At 45.4% G+C, this 22,512-nt stretch overlaps 1 protein-coding gene and 1 long non-coding RNA gene across 2 annotated transcripts in view; both read right to left on the bottom strand.

Annotated features, from left to right (window-relative positions):
- Positions 1–17,002, bottom strand: part of LOC135373202 (neprilysin-1-like) — a 110,916-nt gene extending 93,914 nt beyond the window's left edge. The window contains exons 1-4 of the mRNA XM_064606441.1: positions 16,978–17,002; positions 16,877–16,906; positions 15,046–15,084; positions 2,717–3,149 (exon numbers count right to left, since the gene is read on the bottom strand). Of these exons, the coding sequence (XP_064462511.1) occupies positions 2,717–2,952 (236 nt within the window). The 5' untranslated portion in view covers positions 2,953–3,149; positions 15,046–15,084; positions 16,877–16,906; positions 16,978–17,002. The remainder of the gene's footprint in view (positions 1–2,716; positions 3,150–15,045; positions 15,085–16,876; positions 16,907–16,977) is intronic.
- Positions 17,003–17,070: 68 nt separating this feature from the next.
- Positions 17,071–22,512, bottom strand: part of LOC135373184 (uncharacterized) — a 58,837-nt gene continuing 53,395 nt past the window's right edge. Inside the window, exon 4 of the long non-coding RNA XR_010416325.1 lies at positions 17,071–17,108. This is a non-coding gene — a long non-coding RNA (uncharacterized LOC135373184). The remainder of the gene's footprint in view (positions 17,109–22,512) is intronic.

The following is a 22,512-nucleotide window of genomic DNA, read 5'->3' on the forward strand; positions in this document are numbered from 1 at the left end:
TCCAATACGGTGAACAACTACGTGAGCATCAGAGCGAATGCCGTGGTGTGCAAGGGCTAGCGTTCCTTTATTCTCTGGCTTTTGACTTCTGGTGAGCCTGACTGACTGGTGAGGACTGACTGGTGAGGACTTCTGACTGAGTCATGAGTCTGAGGACTGGTGACCTGAGGACTTCTGGTGAGCAGTGCAGTTTGAGCAAGTCTGGTGAGTCTTCACTCTTCCCTTTGCCTCACTTAAGATTTGTGCATTATTGTTTGTTCAACAATCAGATGTGGTAGAGATGTGGAGCAATAATAGCTTAGAATCTGAGTAAACAGCTATCGTTTTCAGACTCTAGTGCGTATCTCTGACGAACTCATGCGAACTGTGGAACTGTGTGTGTGTGTGTGATACGTGCTTTGGCGTACGCTCATACAGCACGTAGCGCAGTTACTTCAGATGTTGCATATTGCAAAATGCAAGTATATTTCTCCACATCTCTTTGATTCAGGTCCTAATGTAGAGGTCCTTGTGATATCTTGCATTGGGGGCGATGAAAGCAACGGTGGCCTATTCTATGAACTATGAGCTGGCTGCTAGTAGGTAAAGTTGGCTCAGCTACAGTTGTCTTTCATATAAAGGAAAGCAGATACGTTTATACGTCTGACAGCGCTGATCTTCAAAGTTCCTTGTTTCTTGCATGACCGCTAATTCTGTTGTAAAGTGATCTGGTGCGCTTTTTTGCATTGTTTATTAACAAATAGCTTCACTACCAGTTGTCAGAAGGCTTGAGTTGCTTGTGTTTTTATCCCACGGACGTGCCTCTTGATTGATAAAACATAACTGTTTTACAGTATCCACACCCCCATGGACAGCCTCACGCATGTGTAAAGTACCTGGTGTCTCTACAACAATGAAGAGCGAGGCATAAATCGGAAGGCGTCGCTTGGGTCTGCCAGTGTTTAGGCTGATTCCGCATCTAACCATCTATACTCCGAAAGAGACTGCGGGAAGTCACTGTCTGTTCCCACTGTTCTCACCTGTTGCAGAGTGTCTGTTCTTTACGCCTATTTATGGCAGTGTTTGAGCTACTATACCAATAGGTGGAATGCACTATGTTATTGGCTATGTTTCAGGGATGACCGTTTCCAAGAGGCGTTGCAATCACGTGATTATAATTATTATGACCATTATCAGTGATTATCATTGTTGTAGATGTTTCACTAATTGATTTATATTTTAGTAAACGTGCACATAAAGGGCATACCCCTCATCGTCTTATTGACAGTCCAGGTGGGACTTTTAACGTAAAAGAGGTAGCACGAGACAACGTAGAATAAACAGTAAGTTACAACATTTCATAAATGTTAGATCAACGTAGAAAAAACAAATGTCAACATATAGAAATAGCGTTATAAAATTATGTTGATTCTAGGTGTTTGTTTCTACGACATTTTTTGCGTAGATTCTACAGTATATTTTGTAGAGTTTCAATGTTATTTCAACGTTGATTGTACATTTCGTGGTTTACAGTGTGCCTCCCGTGCATGGCGAATTCATTTGGTCTCTCGTATATTTATCTTAGAACAGCTCTAATAACTCTTCACCCGATCAAAGATGGACCCCGTGAGACAGCTTGTTTTTCCCATTACATTTATGCTGCATATTTTTTTTCAATTGTCCGTCACACCCTGCAACTGGTGTACATAAAGTTGAAGCATATTACATTATATTATCAGCCATGCCGGCTGCAAATTTGCTGATGTTTCTTGGTCCTTATGCACAGAGAGGAGACGTTTAGTGCACTTACAGCTGTTCGGACAGCGGTACTGGTAATATGAGAATACTCATCTCAGGGTTTTGGTGTTTTATTCATCGAACGTGCCAGCAGCATCAAAACTTATCAGTGTTATCTTATATTGCTAATTATCAGCCTATTTACGTTGTAATATAATATTTTGTGCTATCAGAAAGCGCGTCTTTTACAGTGCATGTGTGTGTGTGAGAGAGAGAGAGAGATTATGGGTGTAATGGCACAATGGCAGCAAAGGACATAGAGCGCCAAAACAGTGCATGTACCATCAGTGTACTTGGTTTGTATTCAATAAAAAAGACGTCGTTGATACTATTATGTTCTCTTTTGCAGAGTAGTATTTTCCGTAGAATAAGTAAAAACTGCGAAAAGCGACAAAATACTATAATAATTATATGCCCCCTATATGTCCAAATATCCCTGAAAGATATTCCTGGCGCTTTCCCTGGATCAGCAAATGTGGAAGAAAAATGGGTCCTCTGTCTGTCCCAGAGACGTCAACGGGCTATTCAGTATAGTCACTGGGATTTCCCAAAATCCCAACTGGGATATTGTGTGGACGTTTCTGAGACATATCTGGCGGGGAAGATACGGGGCCTGAAAATTGCGAGGAACTGCAGTGCATGAAATGGTCAGTCTTGAACGTTATATATAAACAAGATATTTTCAGCTATTTCCTCCGAAATTGTACTTTCTGAACACTAGGCTTCAACATATATTGGAACGAGAAAAATGTGAGATGTCCCTGCTTGAATCTGCATGAAATCACTCAGTTGCCACTTTACCGTGGGATCACAAAATGCACTTCACAGCGACAGGACGAGTGTTACGGTGATCGACTAACGTAATTAGGAGGGACCTGCAGAGAACAAAGCCAATAACCGGCGTAGACATGAAATCAACAGTTCTTCTTGGTTTCCTTACCTGTGAAAGTCGTAGCAGGACCTGTAGAAGGTGACCATGTTCCAAGACGGATGATTTCTTCCAAGTTGCGTGTGATACAAGGTGTCGTTGAGGTCCCTGAGTGTCTTGTCCTTCAGATACTCCTCGTACGAAATGCTGGAAGCTTGGATCCATCCTTGACAGGTGTGCAAGTAGAAATCTTCACAGGGAGACACACTCGAGTTCATCATCATTTCATACTCCGCTTGTGCGGTCATGCAACCCTTTGTGCGGCAGCTGGAACTTCGTTTCTTTGTTAGGAACTGCGTTATGTACCGGTCGTAGAGGTGGAAAAGGAGAGCGGACGCGAGGCAAACAATGGTAGCAACGGCGATGAATACCACCAGCCTGGGAACTGTCCTCTTTTTCACGTCGGACCTTGATTGCGTCTCATGATGTAGGCTTAGGTTTGGTTCTGGAATCGTGAAACAAACGCACTGTTAGCATCCCGCTGCATACATTAGGTCCCACTTGTCAATATTTTCGAAAGTACCAATTTACTAAACTGAGAACACTGAGGCTATTGGGCGCCTGCAAATACCTTTCATTCATGGGCGATCTTGATATAACAGCAGAAACAGGCCGACCAAACCTTTTGCGAATTAGCCAAATGTGAATCCTGCACTGCCCGCGCTAGATCGCCCTTAAGAGTTCTAGCGTTATAGAGATTTAGTAGAGGGCAGCTTCAGTAGTATATGTACTACATACAGGGTGGTTGACCAAACGTGTCCAAAATTATATTTAAAGCGAGCGATAAAAGAAAAGCAAGTGGTACTTTTCTGCTACTTGAGTAAGAAAAGGGTACTGCTTCACTAGTGGCTTCTTAGTCGAGTAGCTGAAAAGTAGCGCTTGTTTCTCTTTTATCGCTCGCTTTAAATAAAATTTCTGGACACGTTAGAGCAAAACCATATATCTAATAAACTAGCACATCAAGTAAGCAACGTTCACCAAGTTTGGATCAATGTTTTAATCACGTACCACATCAAAAACTGTTTTTACGCATTTCTTTTCCTGTTTTTTTGTTTATTGCACACATTTTTATACATTGTATTGTCTGGGAGGTCCATCGTGTTCATGGCAGTGCATTTCGACTTTGCACCCAATCTAATTCTGCCCGCATTGGAGCATTTATTATCCTAAAAAAGGTATCCCTATTGATTAGTACAGTGGTTCCGAAACCTTTTTTTTACTTTCGTGTTAGCGCCGCTAAGCAACTGTGGCTATGAGCGGCGTACAGATGAGGACAGATGGAGAGAGGACAGCAGGAAGGAGGCGTCCTGGGCATGGGTCGGCCAATTCACTCATGATGTCCATCACTGACATCATTCACCATCACATCACTCAGAATGATGTGATGTTGAATGATGGGCAATGATGTTATGTGATGTTGGGTTTGATGTTGAATGATGGGCAATGATGTTATGTGATGTTGAGTTTGATGTTGAATGATGGGCAATGATGTTATGTGATGTTGAGTTTGATGTTGAATGATGCGCAATGATGTGATGTGAATTTGAATTTTATGTTGAATTATGAGCAATGATGTGATGGTGACAGTAATGTTGAGTGACGGGCAATGATTTGATGCTGAGTTTGATGTTTACTTATGTGCGAAGATGAGATATTGAATGTGAAGACCCTGCGATGGGTTTTTTTTTTTCAAGTTGAAATATGCGGTTTAGGGTGTGGGGTTGACATTAGTCGCGGGTGGGTGCATACAACTGCCCATAGAAGTATGCATTGCAAGTATGCATGACTAGACAGGATTATGGTACCCCATTTTCAGCGTACCTGTTCTCGTGCCCTGTGATAATCTGAGCTTAACGGTAGTGGCGGGAAGGCTTCAGTTGTATGTGTGACCTTGCTTCTGGTGGGCGGTAGGGAGAGGGGAGTTTGCAATTCACCGTTATGTTCAGGCTTTGGAGTCGGGGTCTCGGTCGTTTGGGCGGAGCTGCACTTGGATGAATGACAAGGAGCAGGGGACGTGGGCAGACCTTAGCGCGCTCGCGCTCTTAGTTTTGCGTTGCCTCAGAGCAGGTGTGGTGTTGTGGGGATGGCGGGCTGTTATATCGGATGTATCATGTGTGGGAGGGGAAGGGCTTGCCGTTCAGTGTTGTATTTAGACTTGGGGACTCTGTGGTGCTGCACTTGGATGGCATCCGTAAGGGACAGAAAATGAGGGTTTACCTTTGCGTTCTCGCGTTGTTTGGTTTGCATCGCTTCAGAGCAGGTGCGTTGTGGGGACTAGCTCCAGAGCATAAAGAAGCGGCGCGTTCGGGCTTATAAATGGGCTATAAAAATCAGTCTCCTGGCACTCCTTCCTTTTCTTTTTATTACTGCTGGCAAGGAAACATTCCTGGTGTCTGGGCGAATGAGTGAGTACATGGAAAAATAGGACGGGTATTGTGCTGTATGAACTCGGGGAAAGTCACTGTCGCGTGAACAAAATGACAGCATCAATTGCCCGACGTCGTTTTGGGCAACTAGAGCATACCACACTTCCGCCTTATGACTTTTTTCGCAATTTTTTGCAAAAGCAGAATGCAAGCATGAATGAAAATTTGTCCAGGGGAATGTAGCATGAAACTGGGTTTCATAATTTTTGTTTAGAATCACTCGTACTCTGCACACGTAGAGCCGACAACCCGGTATATTATGCTAAACAGCGTCGGGACGCAGCCCCAATTTTACATTGCACACAATTTTGTTTTTGTGTTTTCGTTGTCCGAACTTGTCTTTTGTTTCTGAGTACGACGTTAAGAATTGTTTTCTGTCAGTAAAATCCGAACAGGTTTAGCACAGAATAGGAAACAAAGTGACCACTGTGATGATCCGCACGTATGGTCGGTGAACTGTATTCGGCACACCAAGGAAGTCACTGCAAGAGAGACGACTCACATAAAAGAAAGTACCTGTAGAACGATTCGGCCTCACGTACAGTGTGCTCTCACGCTTGGACATTTAAACACTTCGTGGCAATGGAATTGGTATATAGACACTTCGAACTGCCGAAACCGTTGTCCGGGCTGACCTTTCGAGCGAGTTTTTGATACACTTCGGTTCTGGAATAGGACCGCAGATCACTACGACGATCCCAAAGGAACTGCGCATGGGTGTGCGCGTTTCTTCCAAGTTTAGCATAGAGCGTGACTCACGTGATATTCACGTTGTTCGGCCCACGTCGTACAGACGATATCAAACCAAACCAACGATGCTTCAAGTCGAGAAAGCCCTTTTAAGGTATAAGTGCTCAAAGGGATAGCAGGCCCGCGTACCGCCGAACTAGCGGATGCACGAAACATGCCGCCAAGAGGGTTCGCGCCGATTGGAGCCGACTGTGAGCGGTTGAATGCAGAACCCAATGCAGAGATGCGTGGATTGGAATCGGGCTGGAGAGACGTTTCGGCCGTTTCAGGAATCACGGCTACCCATGGGCGTTCCCAGGATTTTTTTTCCAGGCTGAGGGGGAAAAGTGCCAGGGGAGGCAAGCATGCTATCGCCTACCACCTCTTTTTCCGGAGGCGGACGTCGCGGACTGTGCGGGTGCTCAGAGGTTCTTATTACGACATCTGAAAATAATCATTGCGACTTATGTCTAAAGTAGAAAGTAAAAAATGGACACGTAGCTCGCACTGGTGCGACCAGTTGTTCTGGGACGCTTGACGTGTGAAAGCACTGAATGATTTAAAAGATTATTTCAGCACGTGTGTCCTTGAGGTAGTACGCCAGTGCTCAGAGCGCAGCGAAAATCCACAAGAAAAGGTCTATTCCATTACCTGTTGCAAAAGGATGCCACCGTGTTCACACATTCAGCTGGGAGGTTCAGTGACGCATGAACAGCGACCCATCGATAATCAATAAAGAAGTGCTCATAAATATGCACTAAAAACTATGCAGAAGTATGCATGCAACCATGCACGAAAATATGCGCTAATTATGCATCTCAAAATATGCATTAAAAATTATTAATCTAAGTATTGTTTTTCATCATTTTTGATGTAAAGGTATACAACAAAGAAGGCATGCACCACAGACATCGTCTGCTTTTTGCACCGTACCACACAGTGCACATTGAATAGTAATATAATCGGGAGTAAATTTACGCGCATCGTAAGTTAGCCCATTTATGTGAAGATGCACGTACAGCAGGGTAGGGCTACTGATAATTTCGACCATCCCGGGGCACTTTAGATGTGCCAAAGAATCTTTAATACACCGGTGCTGGAAGCAATGTTTATCGCTCCCACATTGCTACCATTCTCGGCCAGGATTGAACCCGCCAATGATGAGCTCAGCAAGTGAACACGTTACCAACAGAGCAACTGAGCCGGCAGTGCAGATTGAAATGCGAACGCGGTGATTTTCCTAACTATATACAGAAAGCGAAGAAGCATAGTACGGCCCACCACACTCAGACGCCATGCTGCTTACACCAGTGCATCTGGAAATACAGCAAGACATACACACACACACACACGCACACACACACACGTGCGCAAACACACAAAGGCGATTGGAGCAGATAGAAATATCCCAAAATACGCACGGTGCGGGTATTTTCCGTATATGCTGTAACGTACGAAACATTTATATGCACTATAGAATCCACTAACCGGCCCCAAAACATAACTAAACGTGCTTCTATCGTAGAGATATGACACTATGTCGAGAGAGAGAGAGAGAGAGAAAACAAAATATGCATTTGCCTGAAAATCCGCCGTTTCACTGCTAGATATTTGCAATATAACCCCCAGTTCAAGCAGCCCAGTTTAAAAGCCACAGTTCAAACAGCAGCACATCGAAACCTCTCGACTGGGAAAAGAAAAAAAAAATGAAATCTCAATGCACGCAGAAAAACAGGGGCGAAGTCATGATTCTCCCCTGCACCCTCTATTGGCACATGCCTCCTGGGATCCCGGTCATTCCCCGGTGCAGTGTAACCGACTACCGAGCACCGACAAGCAGTTTCATCACCCCTCCAGATTCCCTCGACACAACCGCCACCTTCCGCACGGACGACGGAAATGTGCCAGCTCTGTGAGCAGCCGTGTAGCGCCAAGAAAGTTGATACCATAAAGCCACCGGATGCCAAGCCCAAGACTTGCCATGCCTTTTCTAGTGTAACGATATCAGCAGTCGATCGGCGCGTTGCGCAACAACCCGCAAACTAAGAGGGCAGCTGCATTCCAGCTGCCACGCCACTCGCCAATCTTCACCCTGCGCACCTGATGTTTGCATTCACGTTTCAGTACAACACTATCGCCACCCCGCCAAGGCTCGCTCCGGGCAGTGGGCGGGCGCTCCGCCTAGCCCCGACCACTATTGCGACACCACAAACAACACAACACTTGTTAAATTTACGAACGAACGTCACTGTAAACGGCCGCCACTCAAAAGATGACATCTGCCCAGGAGCCGGGACGCACGGTCACCGAAGCCCCGAAGCCAAGTCGTCGCCGAAGCGCAAGCATGCGCAAGTATACAAGGCCCTCAGTCTCATAACCGGTCCCTGCAGTTCACATTCAAAGTCCATCATACACAATGAAGTTGAACTCAGAACGAGTTCTGAAGTTGAATTCTGACCTATGATATGATAGGCTGTGATGTCGAATGATGAGTAATGATGTGATGAACTGTGAGTTGATGTTGAATGATGGGTTATGATGTGGTGAGCTGTGATGGTGATGTTGAATGATGGGTTATGATGTGATGGGCTGTGATGGTGATGTCCAATGATGAGTTATGATGTGATGTTATGGGCTGTGGGCTAGGCCGGACATGATGTGATGTTGAATGAATATTTCGAAAAATGCCGCCCTATGGTCCTGGGACAGCTTCTGGGGGAACTGTACCGACATTCGTCCGGAAAGCCCAGGGAAAACCACAGACAGCACAGCCGGTGGTAGGATTCGAACCCACCACCTACCAGTCAGCACGGCACCAACGAACGAGACATCTTAACCCATTCGGTCATGCCGCTGGTGGTTCCGAAACTCAACAACAAATAAATATATATATATATAAAACATAAAAATACAGACGACCGTGTCGCGACCCCCCTCCCACAACACAGTTTCCCTCGTCACGAAGGCCGACGTCTTTCTGTCTCAGCGCATGAACGTTAACCAAAACGATACAATGACATTTTATGAAGGTACATTCAGAGTGAGTTCTACGGACAAAAAAGGAATGGGGGTAGATGTTTTAATAGAAAGAAAAGAGGAAATGTCAGTCAGGCTAATGCCACCGTGATATTCCTAAAAAAATTGAAGGGAAAGGAAACTAAAAATAAACGTTTCAAAGAAAAAGAAAAGAAAAAGACAGTCAGTGCAGCACAGGAACGACTGGCGCGACAAAGCCCGATCAGAGGGCGGACACAAGGCCCGAATCTTACAGGAAGCAGAGCAGGGCAGTGGTGATGGCCCACAGGCCGACAGTAATAGGAATTAACAATACTAACAATCTCAGACTTTTTATAATAAATGTTGTAATTTTGCTTGTCATTTTGATCAAGAATAGGCCTTGTGAAACAGATTTTAATTCCAATTCGTTGAAAACTTGTATGATATGATGATTACAAATAATAAAAATATTCTTCTGTGATTCTTGCAGTGTTCTTTTCAATGCTGTTGCATGGCACCGGTAACAAGTAAGTATATTCTTTATTATATGCATTGTATTGTCTTGTGTTTGTTGTGTTTGAAGTTGTGAAGGTGTCTTCGCTAGGTTTTTTCCCATCACACATCGGCATTACACCTTTGGAATTAGTAAATTACTAAATATATTTCCACTTGTACTTTTGTGTATGACTGTCCTTTGAATGTCTGTACTTCCATGTAAACTGCCCACGCGCCACCCACCGCGCGATGAAAAAATTCGGGAACGAAATCGACCCAGGCGGAAAAATAGGCCACGTAGGCACATGGACAGCCCTCCGGCTACGCGCCGCCCACCGCGCGCTGGAAAAAAAAAATCGCGAGTGAAGTCGGCACAGAGGTCAATAAACGCGCCTACCACTGATTCCACTTTCCCACCAGCCCCTACCTGTACTACTTGCATACACCTGACATTTTCAAGAAATAAGCATCGAGAACAATATCATTTAGAATGATGATGGGCTGCTACCGTGTGTCTAGTGTCTGGCGAATTTTAGACGGTTACTGAGTTTAGTATCCAAATGTGACTCGTCTATCGCAATGAACATCAAGGGGGTTGCAAAGCTCACATGGTTTCCTGTGGCATCCAAAACCACACAATAAAAGGGGCATGATCCTTCAAAACACGTGACGGAAGGTAGGGCAAAAAGCATCCCAGGCAGCACAAACCCTCGGGAAAAGAATGGGAACGCAATGGGGGCTTCGGCTCCTGAACGGGCGATAGTGCCCGACTGGTTCCCAGCGGTGTGGGAACTGAGGAGGTAGAGCGCAAGAGAAGATAAGGTAGTCCCCCGACAGTGCGTTGATGATAACTGGTCATGTAAACAATAATATAGGATCGCTCCCCGATGCTGCTCTGATCATTTCCCGGTCTGGACTGATCTTGGTGATGTGACCAAAATATAGGATCGCTCCCCGATGCTGATCTGATCACTTCACGATAATCAGTCACATGACCGGGGTGCAGCAACGAATTTCTCTTCCCAGACTGTCAGGCGCCGAGTGATCACGTAACCGACAGTTTCGAATCTGGCCAATGATGTTCCTCGATCATCCAGCCGTGTTTGCACTGTCGGAGTCCCTGTCGCTCTCGCTGCGAGAAACGAATGTATCCGGCCGTGCTCCCGAAACTTTCGAAGAATTACAACATTTTTAAGCGATTCATCGAGTGGTAAGTGCTATTTCCTTTTGTGGTATTCCTCGCATTGATAAACGTTACTCATAGATGCTTTTCAACATGACTGACGCCGTTCTAGAATGCTTCTCTCAAAACTTAGCATCGCAGCATCGCATAGTTTCGATTTCAGTGATCCATTGTGGCTTATGCGTTGCTTTTAGGATAATGGACTCCGTTTTGGTGAAAATATGGTTCAGTAAAGTGTGGAATCGTATGTATTGTGTATTTGACATCAAGCGAAATATAACCATTTCTCAGGACGACTGCGTGCTGCAGCTCTGCTTTCCACCTCCTGCGTGCCTACAAAACTGGAGTGCTGGAGGACTTCAGCTCAAGGTTCGTTTTTGCAGTCATTCTATATATAAAAAACAGAACTTCCGAAGTGAATAAATTATTCCGCTTTAACCCGTTTGCGTAATATGATCGACGCATATGATATGTCAATTTGTTTGAAATTGTGAGTGAATGAAAGCTATCCTGATCTTTTATTGAATGTCATGCTGGACCACTACCAGAGCGTGCTTAAAGAAATCAATGCCTTGATGAAGGTATCACTGAAGTGCCCACCACTAGATCTCTGCCTCAGAGCCAGTGATGATGGTCAAGATTTTTCTAGCGGATCTCGTCATCTCATGCTGAAAACCGTAAGTTTAGCTATTTGGTCTGTATTCAATAACGTGTGCGTCTTGTGGTGTACTTTTCTCAGTGTAACCCTGACCTCAAGCTATCTTTCAGAATCCACCCGGCATTTCGCACTTCGGTTACAACACTATGAACCTATATCGTGCTGTGATGTTGCTTGAAAGGAATACAATCTGGTATGCTGTGTTGCTTTTCTTTTAAAAGGACTTCGGGTACCCATAATAAGATGCCCTCATAGCAAGAAAGCCAATGTATAAGGAAAGGCATCTTCTTGATACATTAATATTTCTTACAGTATCCTAAAGACAAAGCCCACACACATGCGCCATACTGTACTCTCAGGAAAAGGGGTGGAGCAATTACACCTTTTAGGCGGTAATAAATAAATAATATGTTGTGCCTAAATGGTTGCAAAGTTTTACCTGCTACCTACGAATGATAGAGCTACCGCTTCTGATTCAGTGAGCGAGGGGGGCGTACGCCTTTTGTCGCAATTTTGATGGATGATAATTTCTTTTACAACCCTTTTACATCCTTTATCAGACGCTATGTTGACCTAGGAGGTAACTAATGAAGTTACTATCTTATCACACTCCTTTTTCTTACATCGTGGTTCTCAAATTGTATATATGTTGCTCTCGTATTAGCAAGGGTGCGCAAATATTTCTTCTATTTTCTTAAAGAGGGTATAGAACGATCATGACACATGCAGTACGTATTCTCAAGTTGTTCACGTGTTTCATGTTGTTGGGGGTAACTCGTTACCAGTAACTCGATACTGGAACCAGGCTACTCAGCTTAGCGAATTTCAGTAACTTTTTGCATAGCTGTTTGCTTTTGAGCTCCAGTAACTTCTTGATGAGTTTTGTTTCGGGGAAGGGGGGGTTAAGTTTGTCAAAGTAGCTTGAAGAAAGTTCCAAGTTCCTTTTGTTCGATTCTGGTCTACAAACATCGCGGGCTGAGTCCTCCCTCACGACTTGCGATGAAGGTGACACGTGCACGGCGCGTCTAACACCCGTTGTTACATGGTGAACGTTACAAATTATGTTTTAGCCGATCATTAGGATCTTAACCATACGCAGTGTATTGATAATGATAGAGGGCATTGAGTAGGAGGGTTAAAACTTGGCACGGGTCTACGATATGTGCGCTTTGTGCTCCATTCACGTACCTTATTACGAGATAAAAATCATCAAATCCCTCGCTAAAGAAGCCTATAAATGTAGGCTTCTTTTGTCGTAGCAGATATTGATATTTTTTTTTGTATTTCAAGACTATTTTGAAACGTCTTGAATCGCCCATTGTGACAGCAAGGGCTGAATTAACCATATAGACAGGTCAAGAACTAAAAAGTATATATATTGAGTAGCAAATACCTTCAAGGTAACTTGTTACATTTCTAAAGTAGCTTAGGAACTTCAGGTCAATTTTCATTACGTTTTATTACGTGTTTGGGTATTGGGTTTGAAATTTAGTTACGGACCGGTTTCATGTCAGTTCAGGCAGGGAGGTCCGAGCGACTTCCTGGGTTTTCAGTATTTTTATCTTTATAAGCTCATCGTGTATTATGATAAACAGCGGAAAAATGAATCATTTTTGCCGAGTAGCTTTCGTGCAAAAAAAAAAAAAAGAAATCGAAAAAATCCGGCCCTGAATTCGGCCGTGTTCGTACGCGCATATCTCCCGGGTGTTAAAAGATATTGTTGTGAATCTTTTTGATGCTTTATTATGCCTACAGGCAAGCTATCAGAGAGCAAATTTTAGCGCGCAGGTGCAACGCTGTATGCTATAAAAAATGCCCTCTCGCGCAGTTTGGTCTCAATTTCGACGCGTGATATCTCTGGCTATAGATGTCCCTGATTGCCATACTTGGTATCAGCTCGCTCAGCTTTTAATGCTCTTTCATCAAATCCATCTATCCTGCATATACTTCCTAGCGGCATGTGCTGAAATAGGCAAATGTTCAGGTGTATTTCGAAAAAAACATGGATTTTGCGCGTGTATTTCACCCACATAATTTCGTATATATTTTGCCAGGATATGGCCCGATGTTAGGCCATTCATCTAACGCGAAACATTCTTCTCCAAAGGCGCATACTGGTGATTAGCGCTTTAAAACGCGGCCCTACAGCGTATGAACCTGTCGGAGATATCTACAGCCAGAGCAAGAAGAGTCGAAGCTGGAACAAAACTGCGCGACAGGGCATGTTCGCCGCTTTTTATACAGCACAGTGTTGCACCTGTGCGCCAAAATTTGCGCTCGGACTGCTGGTAGGTAGGCATACTAAAGCATAAAAAGCACTACGATATCTTTTAAAACTCAGGATATATACACGTGCAAACACGGCAAAATTGGAACAATCGAATTCGGGGCTTGATTTCTCGATTTTTTGCACGGAAAGTATTCGGTAGGAATGATTAATTTTATCAATGTTGATCATCATGTACGATGAGCTTCTAAATATATATAAAAAATAATGAAAATCCTGTCTGAGCTAACGTGGAACCGGCCTACAATTCTGTTCTGGCTAACCTTTTCAGTGACTTCTATCTTACAACAGTCTGACTTAACTGGCAACGAGTTCCAACTTCTATCTCTGGTCCATATAACCGCTGTTAAGTGAATATTTGTGAAGTAAATAGTACATATGCGGGACTGGTGACTGTATACTTTCAATGTAACACTCAATTTTTTCATTGCTGGTGAAGTTATGCCATAAAGAACGCATGTATCTTGTGACTATTGATTTTGTTTTTAAAAATCGCGCAAATTAACTCTTGTTTGGGGGGTAGGAGGTACCCGTAAGTGTGCATTGGCTGCACCTCGGGAAATCGTTGGGATACGAAACAGGTTGCCGATAACGGACCATTAACATCCCCGCGTTGCAAACCGTATGCCCGACCATGGTCGGGAGCCGACCCGGTCGGGTCGGTCGCCTCCGGCGCACCGACGTTGGGTCGTCGCGCTGTGCTGCCTGGGATTTTTCTAGGCTTTACATGAAGCGTTATGTCTGTTGTGCGACTTGTTTAAGTAAGCTTTCTTCGCTGGACCATCGTTTCCGTTCCTAATGCTGTCGCGCTAAAGTTTAGCCCGACAGCATCATGGTGGTGCACCAGGATTCCTCAGTGCGTTCTGAGTGCTGCGCGGTGATACATCGCGCCACGGGTACTGCACTGGAACAGCCTATGCGCGGCCCAGCAGGGCACGCAGCGTCGCGCTGCCGGCGAATTCACTGACGGCCTCACTGTTGTTGCAGTTCACGGAGCAGTAGCTGTGGGTTCAGGAGTGGCTGGTAGTGATGCCATTTATGTGTGGTGTGTTTTAGTAGAAAAGGTAGTAACAGGGCGACCAATAAAAGGGGCGTCTCCCAGAAGATAAAACGTGCCAAGAGGCAGTGAAAGAAAACACGACAAAGACAACGGGATGAGGACGCATCAGGCATGACCGCTGCACAACGAACGAAGGATATTTCCGTGTCGTATATACGGGAGCGGATCTCCAGTATCGACGATAATTCGTGAGCGACCAATTTGAAAGACAGCGTACAGTATGTCATCGTTTGTGGTTCGCTAATGATGTGAAGAGGGCACCGCGTTGAGTGAGCGATAGCGCTGAGTGAAGCGTCCCTGGAATTATCCGCGTATAATGTCTTCGTAGTGCAGCGAATCAAAATCAATGCTATTCCATTACGCCTCGGTGCGTCAGCACAAAATATTTTCCTTCTCCTTCGAATAGAGGTGACACTCCGCTTCTGAATGTCACGCATTTGTTGTTAGTGACCTAAGGTTATCTTCGAAGCCTCGTCAGGTCTGCGGCATACAATTGAAGTACGTACCGTCAATGGCCGTAGTTGCAAGTTGGGTTGCGGCGACATCTGCACGAAAAGAAAGAACAAGAACATTCTACGAATAATGTTGATTGAGGAGCTTCATCGCCAAAAGAGGTACTCTACTCGATTGTTGGCGGTAATGTGGTGAAATGGAATAATGGCTCTCGTCACAGTGATGACCGGAGTTTCACGAAAGGAAACGAGGGTATCACATGTCATGCGATAACCTTGATAACCATGACGGTATAAAAAAAAAGAGTATAATTGGACGCATACATCGCATGAGTTGAAGCTGTACACGGGCGAGAGTGAAGGAAGGAGGAACCACATTATGGTCGCCCACTTGCTGGTCACAAACCAAGCAACCCCATTCACCCTACATGCCTTGATGCCACCCTACATGTCTCACGCTTGCAAATGAAAGGAATGTCCGGCAAAAAAAAACTCGATATTTGAGAGCTCGCCACGTTGAAATGTTGACGGTAAGTATAAATTATATATTCATGCTATGCTGTACGGCCTCAAACATGTAGTTCCCAATGATGGCCGGCCAGAAAGCAACACAGGTTCCCACACGTTTCACTTTTTCATTGACGTTTAGTTGACCGACGAGGATTAAAAGTGGTTCAAGGTAAAGTGCAATATAACCTCCATGTTTTATAATACAGTAGACTTGGCTTTGTGTGACACACACAAGTCATCACCACATCACCCCTTAGTTCTTTATATATTTCGCACTAATTAGCCTGCAGCACTTCTAGGAAGTGTACAGTGCGACCTCCTACGTTTGCCGAGGAAAACACTGGAGGGAGTGCGCCATGGATTGGCGAACGGGTATCGCGTTGAAAAGATGGCTAAGAAGCATGCGAACTGGTGACGTTGATGCATAATGCAAAACTCCGAGACTAGGAAACACGAAGGGACAGACACTATATCGTGATATCGAAGCACTACGTAACACATTTCAGACATGTTACTACCATTAGGTCTGTGTTGAAAGACAACAAACACTCTCGAGAAGTTGGGTTTAAGCCGTCGTAACCTGTAAGAATATCCGCGCGGCCTTTCTCTCCATGTATCTGTGTCATCTGCCATTATTCCCACAGTCACGGTATGGCGGGAGTGACCAGAAGATCGAAGCTGCGAAAGTCGCTTAGTGTCGCTGCTGTGTGCAAAACCTCGCATCCAGTCGATTTGTACGGATGTCTGGTTTATGCTCTCGTGTTTCAGGGTGCATCAATTAAGCGTGCGTCTCCGTGATGAAGCCCACATTGCAGCTGGCAACCACCTGCCACATGGTTAAGTTAGCACTTTCAATCAGGGACTGAAACCGGAACGGAACCGCGTGGAAACCTTTTTTTTTTCAAGATCCGTAACCGGAACGTAACCACAATTCACCATCATTCATTCATCCAATACTCTCGCACGAAGGTTGTCGGAACCCACCGCGTCTCCACCACGACGGTTGGGACTTTTACTAACTATGAACTTTCACGGAAGACCTATCCCCCGACCTTTTTGTATCCAATAGGCATACATCGCTACTTGTACTTAGCATTTTCAATTTTTGCTTCTTGTTGTGCCACGTTTCCGGTGGCGGGTGGTTAGAGAAGCACCCGGAAGTTGTGCAGTTCCATGTGTCGGGTGCGCGTTCCCCTACTTCCAAGAACTTCTAGGCTGCCCTTGCGTAGGGGGTCGACATGATACATTTTGGGGCAGACTTTCCAATTCAGTCGACGAAAACTTCCATAATGTCGTGAGTTTCTGGCGGTGATTTTTAAGCTGATTTTTAGTTCCTTATAGCTACATTGTGAATGCTGCAGTGTGATTTGCTTACCCTCGATATGGTCCTCATCATTCTGTATTTCTGAAATAGAAATACATTAAAGACTCTATGCCTTTCTTCACCACTCTGAATGTTCCATGTGATCTGCTTACCCTCGATATGGTCCTGATCATACTGTCTCCCTGAAAGAGAACCACATTAAAGACTCTATGCCTTTCTTCACCACTCTGAATGTTCCATGTGATCTGCTTACCCTCGATATGGTCCTGATCATACTGTCTCCCTGAAAGAGAACCACATTAAAGACTCTATGCCTTAAATTACCACTGTCATTATCCCTGAAACACACAAAAAAAACTCATTAGAACGCAATAGAACCCATGTGCAGATTCGCTTGCGGCCCATGGTAGCAGTGGAGCGCTCGACAGTAGCTCATCCGACGAGTTCAGACACATTAGGACTGGGTTGCCCAAGTAGAGGCCCCCGAGCAACAAATAGAAAAAAATACTCGGCAGAAGCTTCATGAAATGTCGTGGCTTTATGATTGGGCCTCCGTACCAGCGCAGTTTATCTTGCATTAATTATTGAGAGAAAACTGTTACCACTAACATCATAATCATTTAAGTCATCGTCATCGCTGATGTCTCTCTAAACGTGTCCTTGCGTCTGATGTTTACTTCACTGATGTAACTATTAAGTCCTACCAAATTTTCTGAGCAAAGGGCCCTACATGGCGGATTTGTAATATTGGTACCTTCAATGCCCTCAGGAACGGACCGACTCTGTCGCAGGCTTTGAAATCTCCGGAGTAAATTCGTGCAAAGATTCTTCGAGTGCAGGAGACTTCAAACTGAGCTTTTTGACCCGCAGTTTTTCGCACTTCCAGACACCGCACAACGTTCCGGATGTCTAGCAAATAGAACTGCTTGACATGCAGTGCGACGCACCGATAAGAACAGGTTCGATGAAGTTTGTGGGGCTTCATTTTATTCTTACGGCGGACAAAAGCATTTGAAGACGCGTATGTTGTCGCCCACATGTCTATCCACATTCGGTACAGCATACGTCTAATAACAGTAATTCCTTGCTTTACGTCGCGAGACAACGTAATGTAATGTAGGAAACTGAATAAGTAAAAGATACGTTCCCACCTAACAAATTAACACCTCGTCGCTGGCCTTAAGATTGCAATTGCGCAATCACTTGGTGCCAAGTGTCCTCATGATACAGCAAATAAAAAGGATGGCTGACCATGGAATTCAGCAACGCTAAGTAACACAACGACTTTTTGTCGTTTTAAGTTCTGAGCTGTGTCATCCACGTCAGAAACAGGCTGCCCCAAAGCCATGGTATGCGGCCTGCGTATTCCTCCATGGCTCAATGCCTCCCCCGGGCACGAATGAGTTCAACACCCCTGCGTTAGGGCGTTCGCGGACAGCTGATAACGCCACTTCCGAAGTCCTGTATCTACCGGACCCAGTCAACGGATAAGATTCTGAGTCATGCACGCTTCCATTGGTTCTGGTATGCACGATAATAACACGATCATCATCACGATAACATCACGGTAACATCGCTCTTATTTGTTTCGCATAGAAACAGAACAGTTTTTGTTCTAAAATATCGCGACAGACATCGTTGTACGGATTGTCAGTGAAACGTGATACGCGTAGCATTTATGAGTTCATCCTGGCCATTCTCCGAGGGTAGACAGTAGAGGCCTGCGGAGACTGAAGTAGCTGCTATAAAGTCTATCTCCATGACGAAGACACAATCTATAACTCTTCCCTTATGGGATGTGAGAATGTTATCACCACTGGCTTGATGGAAATCGTAAATTTCTTTCATGATTTCCGCGAATCAGTTTTTAGGTCCTCTTTATGACCACAGTGAAGTCTCCCATGACAATCATTGGCATGTTGTGTTTCTTCGAGTTGTTTTCCTACGAAGGTGACGCTTCAAGAGTAATTGAAGAGTTTGGTAAGTAGGAACTTCTTAATCTTGCCTTTAGAAGATCCCAGCGTAAAGTACACCAGTGCGACCGCGGGGGGGGGGGGGGGAACGCACCCTTGTAGTCCACTTCTACAACGCATAGGCGGGGTAACTTCGCGAATCACCCTGGTGGTTAGCGTGGTATCCAGAACATCTGAAAGCTACTGAGGGACGCTCATGTGTTTTCTGTGGTGGCCAGTTTCTCGCGACTACCCATTCCAAGAGCAAGAGGGCCTCCACGTCCTATTCCTCTCCTGTACCACCATCATATTTCGTTTTTCCTTGCACACTTCCCTCCCCTTGGTGCACCGAGCCAGAACCACTGAGCAAGCTGACGGCACCTTCCCCAAACATATTTTTCCCCTCTCTACGACGCATATATCGCGAACTCCGTACGCAGCGACTGTAGCGTGTTCTACCTTCTCTACTTTGTGAGTGATCGGTAAGACGGTTTCGTTATTCTCGATTAGGTGGCGGAACCGGCACTTCAGTTCTCCTCTCTTCGCAAGGGAAACGCATCACAATCAGGGGCGATCGAAACCCACTATGGGGGAGGGGGTGCGGTTTCTTTGTGGAAGGGCGTAACAAGATACGGGACAGGGGGACCTAATGAATAACAATATTTCGCGTGGGGGGAGGGGGCGATCGCCCAACCTTCTTGGCCCCTAAGTGACACACACCTCTATTTTTATGAAGCCATCCCTGTCGTATTCTTTATCTTTCCTGATAAGAATGCTGCTGCACCGAAGCACCTCCACACTACACAAGTAACACCCCAAGCAGCACACAATATTGGGCCCATATTGGCTGGTCATTGGCGATACGGGTCCAATATGGGACCCCTTTCGCCAAGATTTTCCCCATATTGGCTGAAAATGCGCAATATGGGCCCCATATTGCCCACTTTAAGCCAATATTGGGAAAATCCTGGCAATATGGGCCCCATATTGCCCGCGTACACCCCATATTGATTGAAAATACAGAAAATGGTATGTACCCGTGTTGCACTAATGCCCAAGCAGCACGGCAAGATTGAACGTCGAAGCGTGTAAAATACCCAATTCAGGACATCGTTACATGCAACAACTTCCCACAGATGATACACATTGTTCGAAACAGTCAACGTACTTGGCAATCCCAATCTAACGTTCACTAGAATTCGACAACTCAACATTCCACGTTCTGGAAATAGCCGCCATCTTCCTTCGCGATGCCAATGCCAGTCGGTCGCGCCGACTGAGAGCGAGCGGGTTGTTTGAGCGAAATCACGCGTCCTACAGCTAAGGCGCATGCGCTACAGCTCGAACGGACGTTTCATAGGGCTAAAATGTCGCTGGTTGCTGTAATGATAACGGAATTGCGGCAGGTCAAGTAAAAATCACAATGTGTGATAGGAAGGCATGGCTCTTCTGTCAAATTAGGTGCTTTCAAGTTACTGCAAGCAGTGTGAATTGCTCTGGGGTATGTCCGTCACCATCACGGACGTGTTTCGCTCCGTTGTAGTCTCGGAGCGGGTTGGAAAAGTTTAGTTCACAGATTATTGCGATTCCAATGAAGGCTTCTGGGGGATCTTTGGCATTGGTAGTTCGGTGGGACTGCTCGTGTCCTTCAGCGAGGCGGGCATAGTTCTTTTTCGGCGATGCCGTGTTTTTTTTTTTTTTAATTTGCAGTCATGTGCGACGTGCATCTATTAGATCCACAGAAATAAAAAAAGCAAAAACCAGAGAAAAGTATTATCAGTAGTGAATATTATAAAGGATTACGCTTTATTATTACACGAACTCCCCGTTGGTGTTATTGGTGTTGCCACAGAAATATTGGCAATATTGGCGCAAAATGGGCTTGCCAATATGGGCGGCCCATATTGGGCCAATACTGGCAACCCATATGGGTCCTATATTGGACCAATATTGGCGTGCTGCCCGGGACGTTACCGGATAATCCATGTCATTATGCCGTGTGCGCGCTACTGTTAACCAATGTCCCATTCCCTTTGCCTTGCTCGGATGCAGGCCGGTTTAGAGTCCGACGTAGTCTTCGCCCGTAGCTGCCCGCGTTCCGCGCCGACAGCTAGCGTTCGCTTCGCCACGCTTTGTCGTTCTACCGGGAGCATGGTCTGATGCGATTCGGCGCAGCGCAACGAAAACGCTACCGGAGATTTTCACATTCGGTAGCGGGAAAGCAGTCATATCTGACAACTGTGCCCACGTGCTGGAATTCGACTAAAGACAATTCGTGTTCCCATCGTTGGCACTGCTATGTTTGTACCACTGTAATACGGTTTGTACCCTCAAAGATGGACACTGAATTGAAAAAGAAAGTCGCGCGTCTTCCCAGCTGTTCACCTTCTTTTGCTGATCTCTATAGTCCATCAGTCGTGTATTATATAGGCATGGCTGTTCCTTAAAACCTTCGACCAAAAGGTCAATGGGCGACGCCATTTTGGGAGATAAGAATCCACGGGAGCCCATACCGAGCACAGCTTTGCATTGCACTACTCCGCCGACGGCAGTTGACGTAATCACGCGTTGCCGCCGCGCCCCACCGAGTATCGTCTAATCAAGGAGAATGTATATATATTCCCGAAGGTCTTAAAGATTGACGGCGCCGTATCAATACACAGAAGAAATAAGTTCGCACAGAGCACCACCATTTTGAGATGACTTCATTTAATTCATTTAGAAATTACATAGGCACGACGTTTCGAACGGTGGACCGTACTTTTTCAAGTGAAACAATATAATGAGCTGGTCAAACAGAAAACCCCCACTTTCGTGTGCTTCGACAGCGGTGGGGGAAGGGAAATCGCGGTGCGTTGAGGTCGACGAAGGGAGGTCATAAATTCTGTGTGCGGGGTCCCGTCCAGTGTGTTTCGCACGTGTTTTTTTCTTTTTTTTTTGGGGGGGGGGGGTCCCTAAGAAACATTTGTGTGGAAATGACTCGTTTGCGTCGCGTAAACGGGTGTAGCTTCTTGTTGTGTTGTAGGCGTTATTATTTCTTCATGTTTTTCACAGTGAACACCGATCACGGGTGTTCGTTTAGGGCCGGTTTGAATTGATGTATTGAAAAGCATTCCTTCATTTCACGATCCCTATCGCTCTTGAATACGGATTGTAATATGGCAATAGAGAGTTTCTCGATTGCATGTTCTACATATACAAAGGAAAAATAGCCGCAGCTCTCTGGCTACACGTTGAGCATATGTTTTGAATTTGATCGTGCTCTCTAAGCGGAGCACAGCTGTTTCGCTCTACTTAGAGCCCGTCAGCCCGGCGCAGGGAAGTGACGCGATCTTTGGTCAGCTCTAACAGTGCGTCTCAGCGAAACATCAATGTTCCACGGTGACGGCGCCACCTGTGGAGGCCGCAGTGCAAGCCAGCAACTGCATATACAAAGGAAAAATAGCCGAAGCTCTATGGCTACACGTTGAGCATATGTTTTGAATTTGATCGTGCTCTCCAAGCGGAGCACAGCTGTTTCGCTCTACTTGGAGCCCGTCAGCCCGGCGCAGGGAAGTGACGCGATCTTTGGTCAGCTCTAACAGTGCGTCTCAGCGAAACTTCAATATTCCACGGTGACGGCGCCACCTGTGGAGGCCGCAGTGCAAGCCAGCAACTGCATATACAAAGGAAAAATAGCCGAAGCTCTATGGCTACACGTTGAGCATATGTTTTGAATTTGATCGTGCTCTCCAA

This window comes from Ornithodoros turicata, unplaced genomic scaffold (assembly GCF_037126465.1).
Source record: "Ornithodoros turicata isolate Travis unplaced genomic scaffold, ASM3712646v1 Chromosome22, whole genome shotgun sequence".
NCBI lineage: Eukaryota > Metazoa > Arthropoda > Arachnida > Ixodida > Argasidae > Ornithodoros > Ornithodoros turicata.